The 25,038-nt window shown below is 38.7% G+C and overlaps 2 protein-coding genes across 3 annotated transcripts in view; one reads left to right on the top strand and one right to left on the bottom strand.

Annotated features, from left to right (window-relative positions):
* The window catches only part of LOC137254089 (ribosome biogenesis regulatory protein homolog), a 93,109-nt gene that overhangs the window by 29,373 nt on the left and 38,698 nt on the right, over positions 1-25,038 (bottom strand). The window lies entirely within an intron of this gene.
* The window catches only part of LOC137254088 (organic cation transporter protein), a 72,329-nt gene that overhangs the window by 29,115 nt on the left and 18,176 nt on the right, over positions 1-25,038 (top strand). Inside the window, exons 1-2 of one of the 2 annotated variants that reach the window (XM_067791793.1) lie at positions 8,078-8,103; positions 22,679-23,127. In XM_067791793.1, the coding sequence (XP_067647894.1) occupies positions 8,093-8,103; positions 22,679-23,127 (460 nt within the window). In that variant the 5' untranslated portion in view covers positions 8,078-8,092. Of the gene's footprint in view, positions 1-8,077; positions 8,104-22,678; positions 23,128-25,038 lie in introns of those variants that run through there. The other variant, XM_067791792.1, reaches the window with a different exon arrangement.

Genomic DNA, 25,038 nt, shown 5'->3' on the forward strand with positions numbered 1-25,038 from the left:
ATACCCATATCGTAAAAACAAATTCTAGAGTCACTCCTGGTGCACCTTCATGTCGATATCTCGAAAAGGCGTCCACCTATAGAACTAAGACCCACTCCCTTTTAAAATACTCATTAACACCTTTCATTTGATACCCATATCGTACACAAAAATTCTAGAGTCACCCCTGGCCCACCTTTATGGCGATATCTCGAAAGGGCATCCACCTATAGAACTAAGGCCCACACCCTTTTAAAATACTCATTAGCACCTTTCATTTGATACCCATATCGTACAAACAAATTCTAGAGTCACCCCTGGTCCACCTTTATGGCCATATCTCGAAAAGGCGTCCACCTATAGAACTAAGGCCCACGCCCTTTTAAAATACTCATTAACACCTTTCATTTGATACCCATATCGTACAAACGCATTCTAGAGTCACCCCTGGTCTACCTTTATGGAGATATCTCGAAAAGGCGTCCACCTATAGAACTAAGACCCACTCCCTTTTAAAATACTCATTAACACCTTTCATTTGATACCCATATCGTATACAAAAATTCTAGAGTCACCCCTGGTCCACCTTTATGGCGATATCTCGAAAAGGTGTCCACCTATAGAACTAAGGCCCACACCCTTTTAAAATACTCATTAGCACCTTTCATTTGATACCCATATCGTACAAATAAATTCTAGAGTCACCCCTGGTCCACCTTTATGACGATATCTCGAAAAGGCGTCCACCTATAGAACTAAGGCCTACGCCCTTTTAAAATACTCATTAACACCTTTCATTTGATACCCATATCGTATGAGCATTAACAATAAGCATTTGCTTAGGTTAGGTTGAAGTGGACGGCCATAATGGTTTAAACGATTAAGCGCCAATTAAGTAAGTAAGGTTGAATTGGCCGGTCAGTAAAGACCTCACCTATACTGAATGTATCATTAGTGTTACCAGAAGGATTGGTTGGATTTAAACAAAAGTATTCTATGAAGAAACATACCCAGCAGGAAAAGAAGCTAGCTACGAGCTAACAACAAGTTAATTATCAATAAACCAATGTCAAACTAGTCACGTATCGGTTGTTTTGAAAAGTTTTTCATGAGATGTTTGCTCTGAGTCACACCGGCTTTCTTTTCTTTCGGCTTGGTTTTGAATCATTTGATTAAAACATAAGTAGTCTTTATCTGTTACAACCAAGAGCGTCATCGATTAATATGGGCGTGACAAAAGAAACGGTCACAAAAGTATATTAAGATCAGTATTAAATGTTCATATCCATACATAAACAAATTATAATGATGTGAGTAACGAGTTATATTTAAAGCCTGTATTTAGAATATAAGAGCTGCGTATTTTTATTTAGATGTAAATAAGCGGAAGGGTTTTAAAAGTACTTTCGCTTCCTATTCAAAATAGCGCACATTAGTATGTAAATAAATATCTACACACATAAGTAATTAATTATAACACGAATAAGTTTATTGATTTCCCATATGCACATATGTATGTATTTATATTGAAGCTAACTATTAAAAAAATTTAGAGCACTTTGGCAAAAATAATAATAAACATTTGTATATACGAATGTTGTAAAGAACTCGTTTTCGCATTTGATGTGCAAATTGTCGAGGTTAATGCCATGTTTAGTTGCAGCAATGTCGTTAGAAAGTATCTAGGCTTTTAGTAAAGACTAACTAATTTATAGTGTTACTTAATAAGAACTTTTATATGTACGTATGTATATTTTTTCATTGTAATACATGTTTTATAAATGCCAAAAATTATGTGCCTAAGCATACATACATACATATGTACATGTAAAACATATCCTCATATATACATACATACCTAATAATATACATACATAGTTTGAATGCGCACTCGCAAGGTCATTTAAGCTGGAGACATTGGTGCTTTATCGGTAACCTTTTAACAGCTGATTCGACCAACCTTATGAGAATCAATGCAATCGATTATTGGTGCCGCTAAAGTCGTAACCGTATCGTAGCCAACCAATTGGGTTTTGGTTTACCGTCGTAACGATAAACAGCTGATTACGTTAGGGATACGGATACAGCGATACGACATACGGCACCAATGACTCCAGCTTTAATCGTAAAATAAATACATAATTGAAGTGGTAAATGTTATTTCCGACTCAGTGATCCATGATTTGCAAGTTTATTGCCAACTGCTTTCAACTATGAAAAGCATCACAGCTGTCAACAATAAAATAGGTAATAATACTTCAAACATTAGTCAATGACCGTCTGCAACGATATGCATACATAAAACATGTATCTGTATGTACAAATAGTTTTTATTTTCAAGGTGTATATAATTGTCGCATCTATTGTTAATTTAAAAAAAATGCTATCTACAATAAATTTCGTGTAAATTGTTTTGACCATAAAGCCCCATAAGCTTGCATTCAAACAAATACATTAAATTTGTGGATGGCATCAACCGTAAATTAGTCTCTAGACATACCAGTTTCTTTTGATGCAGTGTATACCATATTTAAGTGATTACTTCTGTTATAGAAATGACCGAGCCACAATACAGTGTTTCATATAAACGCGTTTAACGCAATCTTGGAAGAAATAATTTCGTTGCAAAGTTCGAAAACACCCTTATCAAAAACAAATTAAAGCTTATCAATCGTCCATCTCTTGCTAATCGAAGGGATATGCTTGGTGTAATATTTATGACAAAACTTTTAGTTGGATCAATTTCAAGCTCATTCCTTCTGAACGAAGTGAACTTTTGTGTTCCCTCTCGGCCTTCGAGACACTTCTGCTGAAACAATGGAGAACGAATTTCGAGCTAAATGAACCTTTTCGGTGTTTATGCCAAGATTATAACTCTCACCCAAACACATTTGATAGCTCGGATTCCCTTTTTGCTCTCACCTCTCTTAATAACTAATGTATAATATGTTTGCTTCTGTTCTTTTTAAGTATTACGCTTGGCTGATGATATCTCTTCTGTAGCTTAGCAGTCTCAGATCTCGACGCTTGACAAACCGCTGCCCATCAAAGTCTCGGCAAAAACAAACAAACAAAAAAGGTATATATACATATATATAAATCGATCGCGTGAACAAGATTGGCCTGGTTTCATTAGGCCACTTGAGGATGCTTAGCTTACAACAAAAGTCGGAAGTTATCTACTCGTTCATGTCAGATGGGGCCAGTGTCACTCGACCTGCCGTTCTCCATAAAAATACGTGCATCTACTCATCATGCATAAGATTCCGTAAAACGCATCTTTACGAAAAACTAAATATATGACGGGGTTTTAGGGCCCGCTTGCAGAGAGGCAAGTTATTTTATTTTTTTATTTTTTTATATCAGAGTTAATTGAAAAGCATTGTGAAAAATGTTTGCATTATGAATTCCTACACGTAAAGAATCTGTATATTCCCCAATTGCCATACCTAGGTGTCAAATAGGCTGCAAGTCAAGCGAACATCTTAAAATATGTAAGTAATGCAATATACCAGTCGTTTACAAAAATATTTGAAAGGCACTTTTAACCAATGATTTAAGTAACAAACAGCGATATAACAGGTTATCAGACTATGTACTATTGTGAACGTTTTTTCAAGCATTCGATACTTATTGGAATCACAATGAATGTATGAGTTAGAGCACTCATTTCAGGTTTATCAAGGTTAAAAAGTAAACTTGCCGTTCTGCAAGTGAGCCTAGCCAAACAAAATTTGGATACACTCCACGTTAATGTATAAAAAAAAAATGTAAGGCGCGATAACCTCCGAAGAGATCTAAGGCCGAGCTTCTCTTCCAATTTGAGTCGTGCTCCTCTTGATTTTCCCTACAAATTGGCCGGACGGGACCTACATGTTTTATGCCGACTCCGAACGGCATCTGCAAGTCAGATGAGTTTTCACTTAGAGCTTTTCATGGCAGAAATACACTCGGAGCGCTTGCCAAACACTGCCGAGGGACGATCCCGCTTAGACAAATTTTCTTCTAATTGAAAAACCTTATTTCTAAAATTTTGATGTTGCTTTGCCCGGGGTGTGAACCCAGGGCATACGGGAAGAATATTTAAAAGTTTTGCAAACCGTAAATCAAAATTAGTTAAAGATACCATATTGAAATTTTGCATAGAGGTTTTTCTTGCTCCTTGGAAACCGCGCCCACTTTTATGCTCAGTTACATCACCAAATTTAGTTCACGGGCTTATCTGAACTCAAAATACATATATTGATATTGAATACGATTTACAATGGTTATTTGGTTACGGAGAACATTGAAGGTAAGATTTTATAGAACTCATTTTTTGCTAATAGGTATGGATTATATGTCAAGATAGTTGACGCTTGATTAAAAACTAAAATTTTTACTTTACAAAATTAATATTCATGGATATGTTTTCAATTCGATTTGTACATAACTACAGCAGTAAAATTATTTCAATTGGGGAATTCTCTCAGTCTAGAAAGCGTAGAAAATATTTCGCGTTCCTATACCAATTATACAACACTCACTTACACAAGAAATACTCTGTCGATCTGATTCTGCATTTAGCGCCAAAAGTTAATTATAAATTTATAATGTATACATTCAAAAAGTTTACAAAACTGCCGCGCTGAGAAAATTGTTATTTTTTATAAGCTTTTATTTAGTTTCACTTGGCTGTTGTTTGTAATCAAATCTTGCAAGTTAAGTTTGATACACTTCGCAGTGTGCGATTGAGCTGAAATTTTGTACGCATGTATAACTCCGATGACAATGCAATATTACTTTGCGAAAATTCGATAAATTTATCAATAACAGAGTTATCGGTAAAGATTTGTGCTCACCTTGGCATAAAAGCCTAAGTCCTCAAGAACCTAGGTAGTTTCGCTTTGTTTGTGAATGCAACCAACGTAGAAGTTAGGCTCTTATCGCTAAATGTTGCATACATTTCTACGCACTTGATTTTATTTTACAGATTTTTGGCGATGGAATTTTAGCTAAGCGAAAGTTGGAATTTTATTTCAAAACAGAGCAGAGATCTGTAAGCTGAACGCGACATAGGCAAAGTCACAGTAAAATATAATTTTAAGTTAGTTAACACTCGAATCGAAGAACTTGACTGTTCAAAGTGGACTTCGAAGAAACCTTGTAATGCATTAAAAGAAATGGATAGGATGAGAAACGTTACAAATAACTAAGTAAAGATTACATAACTAATTTTAAAATATTAAAAATTAAAAAAAAATTATTTTTAAATTAAATTTAAGAAAAAAGCTTTTCTAAGAACAAGCTTTTATTACTTGTTAATAAAACGACCTAAAAAGTAGAAAATAAAATTAAAGAAAAATAAATGTTTTTAAAAATACGCTTTTATTATTGCTTAATAAAATTAACTAAAGAGTAAAACAAAATTGACTGTAAAGAAATATAACACTTTATAAGTTCATTGTAACCTTTAAAAATAATTAGGCTTCTTCGTATGCTACAAAAAAATTCCATATTGTACATAATTATATATTTTTAACATTAAAACTTTACACCTAATTTATAAAATCTTACAGTTTATATCACAGTCCTAATTGTTCTTATACAAAGCGTGTTAACTTTTGATGGTATAATTAAGAATATTTAGGACCTCCTTTTCTTGCTATCACAATGTAACCCGCTTTTATTAGAACTATTAGGACTTATTAACCAATAATAAAAGCTTATTTCTAAAAAAGTTTTTTTTTTCTTTAATTTTATTTCAATGAAAAAATCAATTAAAATTCTTATCACATTTACATATAAATTTTCTATTCAAATATACATGAAATGTAGAAACCGTTGAAAATTTCAAGAAATGTATTTTGTTGATGCGGGCAGAAAACGTTTGACAGTATAATGGATAACTTTCTACGTTTTCAAGGGATTCTAGACAGAGAGAATACCCATAACGTGATCAGTTATTTTATGGATCAAAATTTCTTCCAGCCTAATTTTTTTGATACTTTCACAACCCAACTCATAGTCGTTATGAGAATAAAAGTAAATATTGTGTTGGTGTTCGTCAGGTGATTTGTTGAAGCATCTTTGCAGGCGTAATAAATATAGATATGTATGTCTTGATTAATTTAAAGCAATCTCAAGTTAAACCCGGTAACGGAGTAGTTTGTATTGCACTAGTTCTTTTAGAATATTGATTAATTGCAGAGAAAAAACTTTTGAGTGATCATAAAATTAGGCATTTTAAGAAATACAACAGGTTTAGTTATTAAGACTTATACATGAACGCACAAAAATTTGTAAGTTTGTATGTACAAACACATATACGAAAGTGTGTAGTAAATACAAATATAGCCGCACCTGCTAATCATGAGATTGTACTATTTTTGGTAAAGCCACAATTCGGCCCAATAAAAATACATTTGTCAATTATGTACGAAAATAATTCCTCTAGCTTGATCAAGGTCGCAACGCTTATTCTTAATTTCATGCTTTTAACTCAATACAAAATTTTGATATTATTTTAGCTACTTTTTAAATGATATTGTTGGATTGTCGAACTTAATGGATTGTCCATTCACCAATTTCAATTATTATTAGTAATACCAATAAATATGAGTTATGTACAAACGGATATGCACGTACTATGGATGTTGAAAATATAGAATACAGATCGTGGTGCGAATGTAAACCATTTTAAAGAAATAATTCAGCGAAAAATAACCGTCCATCAGTTGTTTCTTCTACTTCAGACACGCCCGATTAGGGCTCATTCAAAAAAGATAAGCTTGGACACAAAATGTCTAACATATAATTATTGTTGCGAATTTCAGGAAATTCTGATTATTTGCACCTGTTATAGTTCGAATCGCTGAACTGTCGAATAAATAACTCAAATATTCAGTATAGCAATAGGTCCTTTATTTATTACTTCACATTACAATACTCGCGTACTTTGCTAATAGTGTGTTAAAATCAAACTGAATTATCATTAATTAGTTTCCGCTGCTTTTATAGTCTCGGTTACCTCGTTCGCCCATTTCTCTCCTAAGGTCTAGACTTTTCACGAACAGCCTTTTCGAACAGCTGTATACTTCTTTCTCATTTCTATCTCTGATATTCACGTTTGCCTTTTAGTTATATGCGGTGCCACGCCCACTTTTCAAAATTTACAAAGCATGTATTTAATTTTTAAATTTTTGGGCATTGCTACACTGTGGTGAAATGTCGTTATATACTGTGGTGAAATGTCATTATGTGATACGTATCGCAGGGGTGTTGCATATTTTGTTGCTGTTAGGCCCGGTTTTTCAGTAAAAGTTCAATTCAGTTTTTCAATTAAACTACGCTTAAACTTTCTGCAGTTTTTCAGTCTACTTTAACTGAAGTTTAAGCTGAGCTTAAGCGTCCGATCTGGCAGGGTGGAACTCTAGTTAACCTATCGGTGATTTGCGTTCGTTCGAAAAGGCATCGAATATACCCAACAAGCATTTGGGCTTGAGTACCATTAGAGCTCATGTTGATAACTAGCATACCTCTAAAATCTCAAGAGTTGCTAGGAAACAGTGGCTCAACTTGAGAATCATAGTGTACTCAGCAAAAGAAGGAATTTTTTATACACCGAAAAATGCTATTAAAACTTAAATAAGTTTGAAAAATAATAGTTCTCACCTTGTGGTTCTTTGACTGGACTTAACTATAAGATTCCAATACTACAGTATTTTCGCGAAAATAAAATAGAGTATATATGATTTATTTTTGATAAAATGCTCTTCATTACTGATTTCAATCAGGTGTTTATTTTTCACAATAAATAGCTTTTGGCTTTGGTGGTACCACCTTGGACATTTTTTTCAACTTCACATCAACTCGATATCAACTGGACAAACGTGTTGCATATTCATTTGAGAACTGTATATTTCTCAAAATCTCTCAAAGGTTGGATAATGATTTGAAAATGCTAATGACGTTGGAAATCAACTCGAGAACTATAACTCAAAAGTAGGGTAGTGATTGGAGAATGAAATTGGATATCAACTTTAAAACTATCTGGTTTAAGAATAACTAGATAATGATGTTGGATATCACCTCCGGAACTAGATATATATTTCGCTGGAGAAATATCTTTTAAATGTTTATCGGGTAAGCAAAATCCAGCTGTTGACGTACCTACAAATTATATAGATAATAAAAAAGCAATGTTGCCGTACAAAAAAGCCTACCCCAAAGGCGGTTTTAAACTGTGACTGAAAAACTACTGAGCGTTTAACTGGAGTTTAAATTTGACTAGGGTTTGAGCGAACTTAGTTTGAGCTTATCTTAACCAACTACTGAAAAACCGGGCTTTAGAGTTTGAAAATTTTTTTTGTAAGTGGGCGTGGCCACGAACCAATTTTGTTAATTTATGGAGGTGTATATTGGCGTTTCCGTAAAATTGGCCCGATTTGCTGGCTGATATAAAAGATAGTAACGATTAATCAAATATACCTATTTATTTTAAAAAATCTTTTGGGCTAAGCTTCAACTTATCGCCTTAATATTGCAATATCTATAGCCATAACACAAGTAAGATTATCGATATGTATGATTAGCAACACCATGGCTGAGGTGTCTCTAAATATCGTGATTTCACAAGCGTTCGGACCCAAAATATATTTCATTATAAAAAAAAAGAAAAGTCTTAGCAGGGGGTTTACGTGTGCAAATTTTTAGCCTAAAGTGCATCTTATCGTATATTTGTGGTCCCATTATTTCTTTTTCGCATTTTCGAAGCATTTTCAGTCAAATTGGTAAGGATGTAAAAAGCTGGAACAACCGAACACTTAAATAAAATAATAAAAAAAAAAATTTAGTTAAACGTTTTTATTGAAAAAAATGCGTACATGAAGTAATAATAATACTAAAACCTAGAAAATAATTAGGTAGGTTCTAGGTACTAGTCATCACACTCCTCATCAACCTAGGGCGTTGATCAGACAATTAAATAAAAGCGTTGGGCGCGTGAAGTTTCTAAAAGTGTGATGGCTAGTACCTACCTAATTATTTTCTAGCTTCTAGTATTATTATTATTACTTCATGTAAGTATTATTTTCAATAAACCCGTCTAACTTAAAATTTAAAAATTTTTTTTTTCAATTTTTTATTCTTTATTTAATTGCCTTTTATTTCTCATTATATTTCGTTCATTTAGTGTCTCATTATTACAAGGACTCTTTCCTGAAAATTTGTTACAATCTCAGTCCTCCATACATAATCCTTCCAAAGACTGTACTCGACTTTGCGCCACGTATGCCTGTCCCTCCTCGAACTCCAAAGTAATATTTTTTCCAAATATGAGCCAAATCGGACCACAAATACGATTATTGTGAATATCTCGATCCTTGCGCCACCTAGCGGCGATTTTTTATTTCATATGTCTCTTTCTATTCTTGTATGTATTGTGTGTTCCAAATATGAGCCAAATCGGAGCACAAAAACGATTTTTTATTAATCTCGATACATGCGCCAACTAGAGGCGATTTTTTTCATAGGTCGCTTTCTATTCATGCATGTATTACGTGTTCCAAATATGAACCAAATCTGACCACAAATACGGTTTTTTAAATATTTCGATCCATGCGCCACATATCGGAGTTTTTTTCTTATTATTGCATTGTCATCGGGTTCTGAACTATATTCCAAGTCTCAAGCTTGTAGCTTATCGGGAATTTACTTAAATTTCAATTACAAAATTCGTGCCAGCCTGCCAAGTCAAGCTAAGCAAAACCATTTAAAATTTGTCTCTTATTCTTTTATAAATTTCACTGAAACAAAATCTAGTGGTCAAGCTGAAAAATAAATTTTGCAAGATTTGATGCGATTTTTGGCATAATTTTCAATAAAATAAGAACGTGCTATTTGTTATTTGCATGAAAAGTTCAGAGTTTACTACAAAACAAAAAAAAAAAATTGGAACGTCCGAAAAGGTTCAAATAGATTTTGGCCAACAAAGACATCGCTGCAGAGATAAAAGTTATGCAGTTATAATCCTTGTATATTCCATTATTTACCATTCCTACAACATTTTAATGCAGCAGAAATCGTTTCGCTAAATTCTAAGAAAAAAAAGTAAAGGTGTGGTGTCTAAGTTCGGGTGTAACCGAATATTATATACTCAGCGTGAGCTTCAATTGTACATTTGATTTCATTTAAATTACTTTTCTACATAATACGTGGCACCGACCGTTAAAAAAAAATGTCTCCCTATTTCCTCTTACAATAAAATTTGATAAGTGAAATATCATTGATTCAAAACTATTTTTTTGCTAAGTTATAGCTTATTATTCTAGTCTACGACCCTTTTAAATTTGTTTTATATCTAATTTGCCGTGGTCTTTAACCAATCCCGTCCATTTTTACTAGAAATATTTTCTGCTATAAGGAAAATACGTGAACACAATTTTATTACGATACTTTAATTTTTCTTCGAATTATGGCTCCCGAAACATAGAAAATTACTTAGTCATAAAAGGGGCGGTGCCACGTCCATTTTTTAAACTTAAAGTTTTTCCTATTTATTGTTATAAATTCACTTGGGAAATGAAATACCATTGATATAAAGCTCTTACTTGCAAAGATATAGCTTATTTTATTCGTCCACGACCCTTTTAAAAATCTTTTATATAAAACCTTAACCGATTCGTTAATTTTTCTTCAAATTATTCCTTATAGTAAAGGCAACCTCTCTGCCGAATATTGTTAAGATAGGTTTAACGGTTTTTGATTTATGATTAATACTATTAATACTATTTGTAATATTGATTTTATCACAAGTGGGCGGTGCCCACTTTTATTAAGAGTCTCAATATTAGTCCACATGTAAAATTTCAACATTCTAGGTGTATTATTTACTAAATAATCAGGTTTTTAGGGTTTTCCAAAATGTTATATACATTGTAACGAATTTAGTGCAAATCTCTTATTCGCAACCTTCTACTAATGTTCGTATCGCTTAACTGTTGAATAAATAACTCCAATATTTAATAATGCAAAATGGCCTTTATTGAAGTACTTCACAATAACACTACTATTGCTCGCCAGATAGCGTCTTAAATCAAACTGATTGTCGCGCCTCCACTGTTGCTGCTTTTATACTGTGCGGTTTCCTCGTTCACATATTTCTAGGCGCTTCGATTTCCAGAACTTACTAGTTAGTTATCAACTATAAAATTATAACTACAGATGCACGGGTTTTTTTTTTTTTTACGAGGAGGAAGCATCGAAGGCTCATAGTCAGTGTGGGACTTTAACCGCACTAAACCTCCTACCGTCTGAGTACCATTTACCCCCCGGTACTACCGTCAAGTATTCCGTCGGGAGGTAAGTTGAGCACTGAGCTCTACGTCTGTCGGGGTCACGTTGCTGTACTTAGATAGTGCCGCGGTATGGTTAACGCTGGGACTGACACGCCCTGCTTACTACCTGAATGTGCTTTACGCATACCACTTCTACGAATATTTCCAAGCCTACCTTAAACACTGTGCATATAGTGCTTGTGGCATGCTTGTGCGTTCGACTACTTGTATTGTAGGGTTTTGTTTTTTATATATGTATATATGTGTAAATAACTTATATATGTATAAATAGAAATTTTTTTTTTTTTATTTTTTTTTTTCAATATGTTTTTCCGTTTTTCATTAAATTTTTTTTTTTTTTCCCACAATACGTAACGGGGCTTTCCTCGTTGGAGAGGCCTTCTCTCCAATCCGAGTATAAACTCTGATTACATGTGAGACGTTTACCCTCATACTCGTTGTTTCTACAGTTGGAGAGGCCTTGTCTCCAATTCGTAGGTTTGTCGTTGCGTGTATGTTGACTGCTTTTGGTCGCACGGTTCAAGAGGCCGTGTCTCAATCCGTGCTTTATTCCTTCACCTGGGGCAGTATTCGAACGGTTGAAGAGGCCTTGTCTACAATCCGTCGCATGGTTTACTATTACATTACCTACATATATTACGGTATTTTCTTATTTTATCATTCCCACGCCGCTAATTGTACGGAGGCCTTGCATCCAATACGTGCTCAGCTCGATCCCCTCCTCCTTAGCAATTTGTTATCCACCCTCACAACTCGACTGGTCAATGTTCGCTGCTGCGCCGTAGCCTTTCAAGACTTCGTAGACACTTCATTATTTCCGCTATTACATCGCATGCCGCGGACCATTTTACCTTGCTTTGTAGCATGCATCCAACAATTGTTTCAGGAGTGTAATCCTCTCCAAATATTCTGCACAGTTTGCATCTCGAGCTATAGAACTTAGGACACTCGAAAAATACATGGTAAACATCTTCTACAGTATCGCCGCCGCAGTGATCGCATATGTTGTTAGGCTCGTGATTGAATCGGTGCAAATATTCCTTAAAGCATCCGTGACCACTCAGAAACTGTGTGAGGTAGAAATCTACCTCGCCGTGCTTTCTAGATATCCATATATTAATATCTGGGATACATCGGTGTGTCCAGCGACCATTTGTTGAGGCATTCCACCTGAGCTGCCAGTTCTGCACGCTTCGCTCTCGTGCTCCGTTACGTGAGCTTTGATCCCGATAAATCGTCGCTGCTTCTTTTGCTAATATGTCTATAGGACACATTCCAGCGATGATTAGTGCTGCGTCGTCAGAGACAGTTTTAAAGGCGCTACAGACGCGTAGTGCACACAGGCGGTAAGTCGACTTTACCCCGCGGAAGTATGATTTATACTCCGTGGCCTGATGCCAAACAGGAGCCCTGTAAAGTATTTGGCTTTTTACAACGCCAGCCAGAAGTTGACGCCGTCGTTGCTTTGGTCCTCTTGCATTTATCATTATCCTGGATAATGCTGCTACGGTTTTTGCTACCTTTCCATTGGCATACTCTAAGTGGGATTTGAATGACAGCCTCCTGTCTATCACAACACCCAAGTATTTTATTGCAGGCAGCGTGTCGATGTCATGGCGGCCGATTCTTATAGTGACCTGCTCCACCCTTTTCCTACTTGATATGAGTACAGCCTCTGTTTTTTGTTCCGCCAGCTGCAGTCCATTTTTCGTAAGCCACGATTGAACCATCGCTATGCTTGTATTAGATTTGGCGCATATTTCGCCTAGATGCTTGGCGGTGATTACCAATGCGATATCGTCCGCGAAGCCGATAATTTACACCACATTGGGTACCTTGAGTCGAAATACTCCGTCGTACATAATATTCCAAAGCAGTGGACCGAGCACGGAGCCTTGAGGAACACCGCCTGTGACGTGAACCTTTTCTACTCCAGCAGCCGTTTCATATTCCAACACTCTACCTTCAAAGTAGCTGCGTATGATCCTACGCAGATAAAGGGATATGCCTATCTGCTCCAGCGTATCTAGAATTTTTGCCCAATTGGCAGTGTTGAAGGCATTTTTTACATCTAAAGTAACGATAAGGCAATATTCCTTAGAGCCTTCGAGCCATCGGGTGCCACTTATGGCTTCTTGGGCCACTTCCTTCGCCATGTTCGCAGCTTGGATGGTAGATCTTCCTTTCCTAAACCCAAACTGGTTATCGGAAATACCACCCACATCTTCAATTTCTTTTTCGAGTCGATTATAGAGGACTCGCTCAAGAACGTTACCGGCGGAGTCGAGCAGGCAAATGGGCCTGTAGCTAGATGGTTCCGCCGTATTTTTACCAAACTTTGGCAGCAGGACCAGCTTTTGTCGTTTCCATATTGTAGGAAATGTCCCCTCAGCCAAGCATGCATTAAATAGTTCCGCAAATGTTGGCGTGTTATAAGTGAGAGCTAGTTTGAATGCTCTGTTTGGTACCCCGTCTGGGCCAGGAGACTTGTGGTCTTGCAGTCTATTCACCGCTTGAAGGACCTCGACGACGGTAACCTCGTCAAATGAGTATAGTACGGCGCCTGATGTGGGAGAAACTATCTCCCTTTGCGTGGGAAATAAAGTATCTACCACGTTTCTGAGAAAAGAGGGGCATGTTGGCATCGCCTCTCCTTTGTGTTTCAATTTCTTAAAAACCAATTTATAAGCTGTGCCCCAAGGGTCATTCTCGACGTCATCGCAAAGCTTGAGAAAACATTCGCGCTTACTATCTTTTATTGCTCTCTTAAGTGCGAGTCGCGCTCTTTTGTAGGTAGCTCTGCACTCTAGAAATTCCGGTCTCCCTCTGGCTCGTTGATAGCGCCTCCTAGCTGAAAACACTCTCTCCTTAGGGAGTGTATGCGCTCGTTCTACCAAAATGTGGAACAGTGTTGTTTGCGCTTGGGCATTCTAGTAATTGACGCATCGCATGCTGCTCTAATATCCGCCATTAATTTATTCGCCATGTCGTTAGCACTTCCTCTATGTTCGACTGTTGTCAACATTAGCTTGAATATGTCGGGGTCGAAGGTATTGATATTCCAACCTCTGTTTTTTAGGGGTGGCTGTATAGTGGGCCGCCCTCACCCCTCGAGGTTGATGTCCACCACAATCGCTGAGTGATCGCTTTGGGTATAGCAATCACTGATTTTCCACTCAGCCAACCTGTAGAGATTGGCGCTGACAAACGTTATGTCGATTACGGAACCGAACCCATTTCTTAAGAAGGTGTTTTGCCCACCCACGTTAAGGAGCGCTTCATCAAGGCATGCAAATGCTTCGAGCAGAGCCCTCCCTTTGGGAGATGTTCTCTGTGAGCCCCACTCTATAGCCCATACATTAAAGTCTCCAGCGATGACAAAACGCTCCCGCAACGTCACATCCATGGCTATTTTCCCGACGATTTCTTCGAACGCGTCCAGCGGCGTACTAGGTGGTATATAGCAACTGTAAACGTAAATGCCATCAATCTTACCGCATACGAATCCTCGTTCCTTAAGTATTAATTCCGCATATAAGGGATTATGTCTGCAGGACCAAATAGCAGTCTTGCTCAATTCGTCTTGTATCCAATTCGCAGTCTTCGCTCTGTAGGGCTCACTAAGAAGTGCTAAGTCAATCTTCAACTCCAAAACTGTTTGTGCCAGAAGGTCCTGGGCTGCTTCACAATGGTTAAGATTAAGTTGCAATAATCTCATAAAGGTCTTTGTTTCTGGACCACTTCTTTATATACTGGGCACTTATAGCCACAGTGTGATGGTATGTGCCGCTGAGCCCTCTTCTAGCGCACAATAAGCACTTAAGCGCGTTAGTGCATGATTTCGCCGCGTGCCCTTGGCCCCCGCACTTAAAGCAAAAGCCTTTGAGATTGGATTCGGTGCCGCAGTTTCTTGCTATGTGTCCGAACTCGAGACAGTTAAAGCATCGTTTCGGCTGAACTTTTGCTCGGACTCGGCATATGACCCATCCGATTCGGACTTTACCACTTCTCGTAAGTTCCCGAACTAACTCGGTGGGTAAAGAAATAGTCGCAGTCTGCGTACCGCCATACGCTTTGCGCAAGGATCGCACACAAGACGGCTTAGCATTGAAGCCTGCAAGCTGTGTGTTCAGCGCCTGGCAGACCTCTTCAACCGTCGTTACTTCGTCTATATCGCGTATTTCGCACAGAGACTCCACCTTGAGGGACTTGACATCGGCTTTCCCTGAGAGAGCTTGTCCTACAGCTGCTTCAAGTTTTGCAGTGTCATTGTCCGACTGCCTACTGAGTTGGAAGAGGAGTTCTCCTTTAGCAGTCTTGCGGATCTTACGAACCATTGTGTTCATTTCTTTCAGTGACTCTTCATTTTTAACAGCTTTAAGGATATCCGCGTATGAGCAATCGCCTGAGCTTTTGATCAGGATTGCGTCGGGGCGGGCTGGTCTCTGCTCCGGCGCTTTTGCTTTTTAACCGTCGCCCAAGCTCCTCCTTTTTCTGGTTCTTTTACTACTTCTGTTACTTCCTTCGTTGGTGCGTTCACGTCTTCTGAGGTCTTTTGCACGTTCTTCTTCTTCTTTGGTCACACCTGCGGTTATGGCGTACCCCCGGATGCGCACTCACGGCCACGTTTTGTAAATTTCTGTTGCACGCTTTGTGCCAGAGTTGGGGTAGTCTGTGACTGCTTCACTTCCCAACAAGAATTACTCGTCTTCTTGAGCGCATCCGTGGCTTGCTCGTAGGAGATCGCAATAGCCTTGACCAAATCCCGAAGGTTTTGGTTAATGGTGCGTTTTCCACTTCCTACAAACTCCTTCATCTCCTTAATGAGCTTTCAGAGGCACTGGAAAGCATTTTCGTCGTCTGATCCGCCCTCGGCCCCTGGCTCTGATTCGCTCAGTCTCTGCGAAGAAGCACTAATGGGTGGAGCGGAACGTGGAGGCGACTGCGCAAGTCTTGACCTCCTGGCGAATGGGTCCATACTGCTGTCTTCGCTTATTTCAACAGGGACAATTGGTGGTGTTCTCATATTGCCCTTCTTCTTATTCTTTTCAGTTATATTATTATTATGTTATATTTGTACTTATATTTTTCATTATATTTATGATTTTAATTTATTTAGTTAAATTTTTGTTTATTTATTTCTTTATTTATTTACTTATTTTTATTAGTTGTCGGTAAGTATTATTTTATGGTATATTTTGTTTTATTTTTCGCTTTATTTAACCTAATTTTAGTTGATTTTACTTTATTTTATTTTATTTTATTAATTTACTTTAATTTTTAGGTAATATTAGGTGTTTACAGATGCACGTGTATAGCCTCTCATATGCGCGTGTATTTGTGAGCGACACTTCCACAATTATAATTGCATACCTTTGGGAGCATCTCAGATAAGATATCTGCATGTGTTTGTGCATCTCTTATCCGCTGCGTGTACGTAGATATGTGTAGACATAATGATTGAATTATTGATGTGCATACAAGTCACTGCTTAGCATCGGCTTAGAGATGACAGTACCCCTGAGTGTTGCTAATATTCGTAACACTGCCCTCCACCTAAGTCTGATCGTCCCGATCATACAAATCTCTCGATCTAACCGCTGCTAGCATCTCCAATTGAACCACCCTTCTATTTCGTGGTTTCCCAATTGTTTGTATGTGGTGGATGACATCACTGATCTTCTTCACAACTTTGTACGGGCCTTTCCAACTGCACCGAAATTTGGATGGAACACCTTTTCGCCGGTGAGGGTTGTATAGCAGTACCAAATCTCCCTCCAAGAAATCTTTCGAATTATTGTTCTCATCGTACCTGCGTTTCATCTTACTACTCATTATCCTGGATCGTTCCCTCGCACTCTGTTGTTTGACCAATGAAGAACTACTTCGCAGAGCTTGATCTTGACGGATTGACTTTGCATCATCAGTATCGTCTTGACGTTTCACAACAGTAGTGCGCGCTGGCTCGAAACCACCCTTGCATCCTTTCTGGAAAATTCTTTCAGTCGTTTTAGTGCGTCCATTAGCATCGGCTTAGAGATGACAGTACCCCTGAGTGTTGCTAATATTCGTAACACTGCCCTCCACCTAAGCCTGATCGTCCCGATCAGACAAATCTCTCGATCTAACCGCTGCTAGCCTCTCCAATTGAACCACCCTTCTATTTCGTGGTTTCCCAATTGTTTGTATGTGGTGGATGACATCACTGATCTTCTTCACAACTTTGTACGGGCCTTTCCAACTGCACCGAAATTTGGATGGAACACCTTTTCGCCGGTGAGGGTTGTATAGCAGTACCAAATCTCCCTCCAAGAAATCTTTCGAATTATTGTTCTCATCGTACCTGCGTTTCATCTTACTGCTCATTATCCTGGATCGTTCCCTCGCACTCTGTTGTTTGACCAATGAAGAACTACTTCGCAGAGCTTGATCTTGACGGATTGACTTTGCATCATCAGTATCATCTTGACGTTTCACAACAGTAGTGCGCGCTGGCTCGAAACCACCCTTGCCTCCTTTCTGGAAAATTCTTTCAGTCCTTTTAGTGCGTCCATTAGGGTTTGTCAATGCCAGTGTTTCTCTCGCAGGTATCTTTGATTTTGCTTTGTTTTGCCCATTCGATCCATCAACCTTTACCTTTGACTTTCGTGGTCCTTGTCGAGTCTTCTCCATCAGTACCCGATTACTGCTTAAACTCTTTCTCCAAACTAAAGTTAAGTGGTATATCCTGGTTCTTATAGCGCATAATCTTTCTCCGCATATCGATCCTGATGTCATGGTCAACTAAGAAGTCCACTCCCAATATGACTTCATCAACAATCTCCGTCACAATGAATTTGTGTGGAACCATGACCTTTCCAATTAGTACCTCACATACCAATTCTCCTTGGACTTGGTTATACTCGCCAGTGACCGTACGCAACCTTGCTCCAGGTAATGGTTTTACTCTCCTGTTGACCAAGTCAGATCGGATTAAGGAATGAGATGCGCCCGTATCTACAGTCAGTACACGCTCTTTGCCATCGACATTCGCTCTGACGGTAAGACTGCTTGATTTCCTTCCAATTTGCGACATAGATATCGCAGGACATTCAATAGCTGGAGATAGCTCTCGATCTCTACATCTTACTCGCTCTTGCTCATCCCCTCCAGCTTTGTTATTAAAACCACTCATACTGTTGCACCTACTAGGATGAAGATCGCAATGACGTGCAATGTGGCCGGGCTTCCCGCATTTGAAGCATTTGATAACTCTCTCACTCCGCTTTTGCGATCCTTTCAGCGCCTCCAATATTGCGTCCACCCACTCTGGCCTTTCTTCTTCCACACGGCGTGCTTTGAAAACTGGCTTACACAGAAGCGACGCTGTTTCCTGAATCAGAGCTTGTGAAACCGTTTGTGCGAATGTTGGCTTTGGGTTTGCGTATGTAGCTCGCTTTGTTTCGACGTCCCGTATGCCATTTATAAAGCTCTGAATCTTTACCCTTTCAGTGTATTCCACGGGTGCGTCCGCATTCGCTAAATGTGCTAGCCTTTCAACATCCGACGCAAACTCTTGCAATGTTTCACCAGGCCTCTGGAAGCGGTTCAGCAACTCCATTTGGTATATCTGTCTCCTATGTTCTGTTCCGTATCGTCTCTCTAGAGCGCCCATCAATGCTTCATAACAGTTCCGTTCGCCCTCTGGAATGGTTTGTAAAATCTCAGCTGCAGGCCCTTTCAACGCCATGAACAGTGCAGCAACTTTACCTTCAGCATTCCAGTTGTTCACTGCTGCGGTCTTCTCAAATTGAAGCTTAAAGACCTGGAAAGGAACAGATCCGTCAAAGGATGGAGTTTTTACCTTCGGATTGCTTGCTGAAACAGCCGGGCGATTTAGTTGTAATTGCTCCATACGACCTTTTAAATCATCGAATTCTGCCTGAAATTTTGCGATTTTTGCATCCTGCGATTCAAGTTTTGATGATACCCTTGCTTCCTGTGCCTCCAGCTGCGAGGATATACGAGTTTCTTGTGCTTCCAACTGCTCAGCCATATATGTCTTCTGTTCTTCTAACTTTCCATCTTGGTTGTTATCTGTGTCGACATTTCTGAAATACGTGCCTCCTGTGCTTCCATCTTGGATGTTAAACGTGTCTCCTGCGATTCCAGCTGAGATGCCACTGTCGATATTTGAGCAGTTATTGCAGCCAATATCATGTTTAAGTCTGTGCTCGTAACTGTCTGCGATGTTTCGTTTTTCTCTTCAATTCTTGTTGTTGTCTCGTCGACATCAAGATGAAAGATATACTCTTCCACGTTAATTCCTTCTGCTTCCATTGCCTCTCATAGTCGTGCCTGAAGTTCGAGTTTAATGCCGGTTGTATTCAATCCACGGCTCTCCAACTCTTTCTTCAGTTGCTGGATCTTCAATTCACTGAACTTTGCCATGTCCTTGTTGTTCTCTGGAATTTATTCAACAATTCGTCTTCTGACACCAATTGTAACGAATTTAGTGCAAATCCTCTTATTCGCAACCTTCTACTAACGTTCGTATCGCTAAACTGTTGAATAAATAACTCCAATATTTAATAATGCAAAATGGCCTTTATTAAAGTACTTCACAATAACACTACTATTGCTCGCCAGATAGCGTCTTAAATCAAACTGATTGTCGCGCCTCTACTATTGCTGCTTTTATACTGTGCGGTTTCCTCGTTCAATATTTCTAGGTGCTTCCATTTCCAGAACTTACTAGTTAGTTATCAACTACAAAATTATAACTACAGATGCACGTGTATAGCCTCTCATATGCGCGTGTATTTGTGAGCGAAACTTCCACAATTATAATTGCATACTTTTGGGAGCATCTCAGATAAGATATCTGCATGCGTTTGTGCGTCTCTTCTCCGCTGCGTGTACATACATATGTGTAGACATAATGATTGAATTACTGATGTGCATGCAAGTCACTGCTTAGCATCGGCTTAGAGATGACAGTACCCGTTAGTGTTGCTAATATTCGTAACAATATAAAAAGTGGGTGTGGTTATCATCCGATTTCGCTAATTTTCAATACCAATCTATTCTGGGTCCAGATAAGCTCGTGTACCAAATTTGGTGAAGATATCGCAATATTTACTCAAGTTATCGTGTTAACGGAAGGACGGACGGACGGACGGACATAGCTCAATCAAATTTTTTTTCGATACTGATGATTTTGATATATGGAAGTCTATATCTATCTCTATTCCTTTATACCTGTACAACCAACCGTTATCCAATCAAAGTTAATATACTCTACGAATGTCGTTTAAAACAAAACAAAATTGTTTAATAGATTTCCTTCCACAGTTTTATTATCCAATAAAGTGTGCCCGCATGGTACGTCCGTAACGTTAGAAACATCTGTATTAATACAACCTTCATGCCAAATCCTCAATGGCTTTTGATTTTCTTCCTTTAAACATTTGCCCATTTTCCGAACTTTAAACGAGCTTATATTTTTCGCCAACCCACATATCAAGTTTCATCAATTTATCGCTCTTTGGCAATGCATTATAGCATTCTTTCCATTTTCGAAATTTCGATAGAGATATCTTTTAAAAAGGGCATGGTCGCCAACATATTCCGTTTATCTTCGCAAAGCATATATATATAATATTAAGGATAACCTTCGTGCTAAATTTCAACATGATTTCTTCAATGGCTTTTGATTAAGTCATAAAGTCAACCAACGTATTAAGTTCCAGCACCTTATCTATCTTTGGTAGTGAATAACCGAGTTTGTCCATTTCTTGAAATTTCGAGGTCGACTTTTATTTAAAGGTGGCGTGGTTGTCAACCGATTTAGTTGATTTTCATAAAGTAAAAACACCCTCCTTACCAAATTTCAACATGATATTTTTAGCGGGTTACGATTTTCCAAAATTTTCCCAAATTTCTAGGCCAGTTTACCAAACTTCGTAAAGATATCCCAATTTCTAATCAACCTATCGAGCTAACGGACGGACATGCCTAAATCAAAATTTTTTTCGATGCTGATAATTATGATTTATGAAAGTCTATATCTATCTCGTTTCCTTTATTAATTGTTTGTAACTCTCTAGGCTAAGCGCGCAAAGGAGAGTTAGACCCATCTAGCCGTAATTATTCAAGTGGTTAAATAACCCACTACAAAACGAGTTGTGCTTAATAGCGGAGACACGAACCTCTGTGCTACAGTGCTATCAGCATTAAATATCTAAATGATACTAAAACGGCACCTTATTTGCGTGTTTTTAGTATTTTTTAACTATATCTATATTATACCATTACGTACTACCGTTATCCAATCAAAGTTGGGTATATAAGCAAGCTATTCGGCAAATCGCGAGATTATAAATTCTATGCAAAATTTCTGTCATGAACACCAAAAATTACCTAGGCCACTTCAGTTAACTTGGTAGTTATTCCAAAGTTGAATGCATCAATTTTTTTCTGGAGACGATTTGTATTGTCAAACGATTTGATTTTATCTTCTAATGATCCATTTTTGGACTGGGTTTCATTTAACTTTTTCTTTTTTGTTAACGAATTATTTTGTTTGTTCTTAGCAGTCAGTACGTTAACAGGGTGTGCGTTCATATAAACTGATATGAAAAAGATCGACGGACCCCGATAAAGTTTCAAAGGGGATGGAACTATATCGTATATTTTTGGTCCATTTAGGGACTACTTCGGCACCGTTTCGTGAACTTTTCCAGATGACTTCACAATCATATAGAAACTATTTCAGGATCCCTTTCGAATTATTTTAGGTATCATTTAGTGACAACTTACGAAACAATTTCGAGAGAGTTACAGGATCACTTCATAATCATTTCGAGACTGTTTCGGGACCAATTGGGAACAATTTCGTAACAGTTACAGAATCATCTCAGAATAAGTTCGCGATTATTTCTAAACTTTTCAGAACCACTTTGTAAAAACGTCAGGATCACTTTGGGGTTGTTTGCGGAATAATTTCGCGTAGTTCCGTAATCGGGCACATTCCATCCCGAACTTGTTTAAGTCAATGGAGTTTTCCTTATTTGTTTATTTGGGCGTGGTTATCCTTCAATTTCGCCCATTCTCAAAACCAACCTATTCTTGGTCCAGACAAAGATATCTTAATTTCTACTCATTACGCCTGCGGGTTATGGAGTCTTAGAATATACCCGCGGTAGGTATGTATGCCTGTCGTAAAAGGCTGACTAAAATCCAAATACCGTTATGAGGACGACCACGGACTACCATTTTAAGGACCATGATTTGATCTTATTTACATACTCTTATAATATAAACAACACTTGAACGACATATTTAAATCTAAAAGCATTCTCTAAACATTTTTTTATTTACAGATTAGCTCTTTCGATACCCAAAATGAGTGGAATTAGAGAATATGACAACTGTAAAATGTATGACATTAATTATACAGAAATTTTGGCCAAGAATATTCGTATGGCTGATACAAAATGGCCCGTTACGGTTTGTAGGCATGGTTGGACCTATAATTTTACAGGTTACCCATACGCCACGGTAGCAACCGAACAAAATTGGGTTTGTGATGATGATGCTCTACCAACTTACGCTCAATCAATATTCTTCTTGGGTGCTATTGTTGGTGGTTTACTTTTTGGTTGGATCGCTGATAAATTTGGTCGCATACCTGCACTTGTTGGTTGTAATTTAATTGGTTTTGCTGCTGGCGTAGCTACCGCCTTTACAATGAATTTCTGGCAATTTGCATTGATGCGCTTTTTTGTTGGTTTTGCTTTCGATAATTGCTTTACAATGATGTACATTTTGGGTAAGCATGTATTAAACGATTTATTTGATATTAAGGCCCAGTTTTTCAGTGCGAATTTAAACTCCAGTCAAAGTTGACTAGAAATTAACCCTTCCACTTCGGCCGTTTAAGCTGAGACGAGCAGCAAAATTTTATATTATCGAACAAAGTAGCAAGGTTAAGCTCTAGTCAACTTAAACTAGAGTTTAAATCCGCACTGAAAAACCGGGCTTAAGGACTTTTTCTGAAAATACTAACATCACCTAGATTTATGTATTAAAACGCTCTTTACAATCATTACTTTCAATAGAAGTATCTTTGCTCCTTGACGGCCGTCGTGATATGAAATATTGTGCTCACCTGCCACATCGATTCCGTTTCTCCTTAGAAATATTGTTGCCAGCATCCGCAATACTTTCATAAGCCTTCCGATATTTTTTCGCGGTTAAAAACACAATATTAGCCTCAGTCCAATAGGTGAGGCCTCATCGTACAGGCTGAAATATTTGACGTCGCCCTCTCCCTAATTTCCTTATAATGTGGTCATGTTAATCGTTCCCGAGATGGTCGGTCTACGCTTTCCAAGACAGCCGGCTCTATGTACCGGAGCGACTCGGGTTTTTTCCTGACGAAGGGCTGTCACTTCAGTGTAACCTCATTTAATTTGTTGCGTCCCTCCCACAGCCTCTGAGCAGATCCTTGCAGTGGGACTGCGCCATATTCTCCTGCTCTGGGAAGGTATCGAACCCAATCCGGGGCCTGTATCTGATCCCGGTCTAGAGAAACTATTTTGCTGCGTTTGCCGGAAAATAATCTTTTACACCGGACGGGAGGTTCTGGGCTAGACCCAAAAACCCGTCGTCCTCGTAACTTTTACAAATCTTTTGTGTCACCTCGCTGTTCTCGCCCAAGGGCCTCTCGTGGTCTGCGCCTTTGCATGCAGTTCCTGCCTTGGACGGTGCCACTTTCCTAGATGTTCTGGTCTCAGCGACGGCAACCCCCCGACGGGTTTCATCGCGCAATGCTGCCAGGGCGCAAAGCCAACTACACCGGGAACTCCAATGCTTACCCAAGGACGTCCAGTCCCAAGGCCACAATAGCACTTGCATCCTGGCCTCCCTCAACTCACCTACCCCCAGAGGGACGACGTTTTCCCGTTGCACTTCATAATACTGCAGTTAAACTGTAATAGGTTAATTGGGAAGATCGCGGAGATAGTTGATTTTATGAAGCGGCACAACATCCGAGATCTGCGATCCAAGAGACTAAACTCACGGCAAGGTCTTCTTATATTGCACTGAGTGGTGGGTGATAAATGCGAGACCGCCTCTATTACCATTCTAACGTCCAAGAAAAGATCGCTGGAGTGGAAATAGAGGCGGTGTTGCATTTATCATCCACCACTCAGTACAGTATAATCTATTCGATCCCGACATCGACCGCAGTTACAGTGTCCTGGAACATCAAGGCATATCTGCCCGGTCAGGCGATGCAAATTTAGAAATCATCAACATCTACATCCCTCCTGTCACCTGTTGCCCCAGTGGACACTGTCCTGACATCAGCGCACTACTCACTGGCGATAATCGCATTATCTTAGGCGATTTCAATGCCCACCACGATCGTTCTAACCTACAGGTGGACAGCAGGGGGCAGATTTTGCAGACCAAATAAAAGAAACGAAGTTCTGCACGATAAACGGAGATGCCCCACACGTATGGTAGCAAGCTGTCACAGTTCGCCAGATATCTCAATCGTGAGCGCAGGACTCGCAAACTGCGTCAACTGGCACCCGATGGTAACATTGGCATCAGACCACCTACCCATACTATTTTCGCTCGAGCGGTCATCACCACAGAAAAACGCATAAACACTGCGCGTGCCCCATTACCATCACCGCCAAAGAGGTTGAAGATGCCATCGTTCATGCTA

The sequence above is a fragment of the Eurosta solidaginis genome, chromosome 5 (assembly GCF_040869045.1).
Source record: "Eurosta solidaginis isolate ZX-2024a chromosome 5, ASM4086904v1, whole genome shotgun sequence".
Lineage (NCBI taxonomy): Eukaryota > Metazoa > Arthropoda > Insecta > Diptera > Tephritidae > Eurosta > Eurosta solidaginis.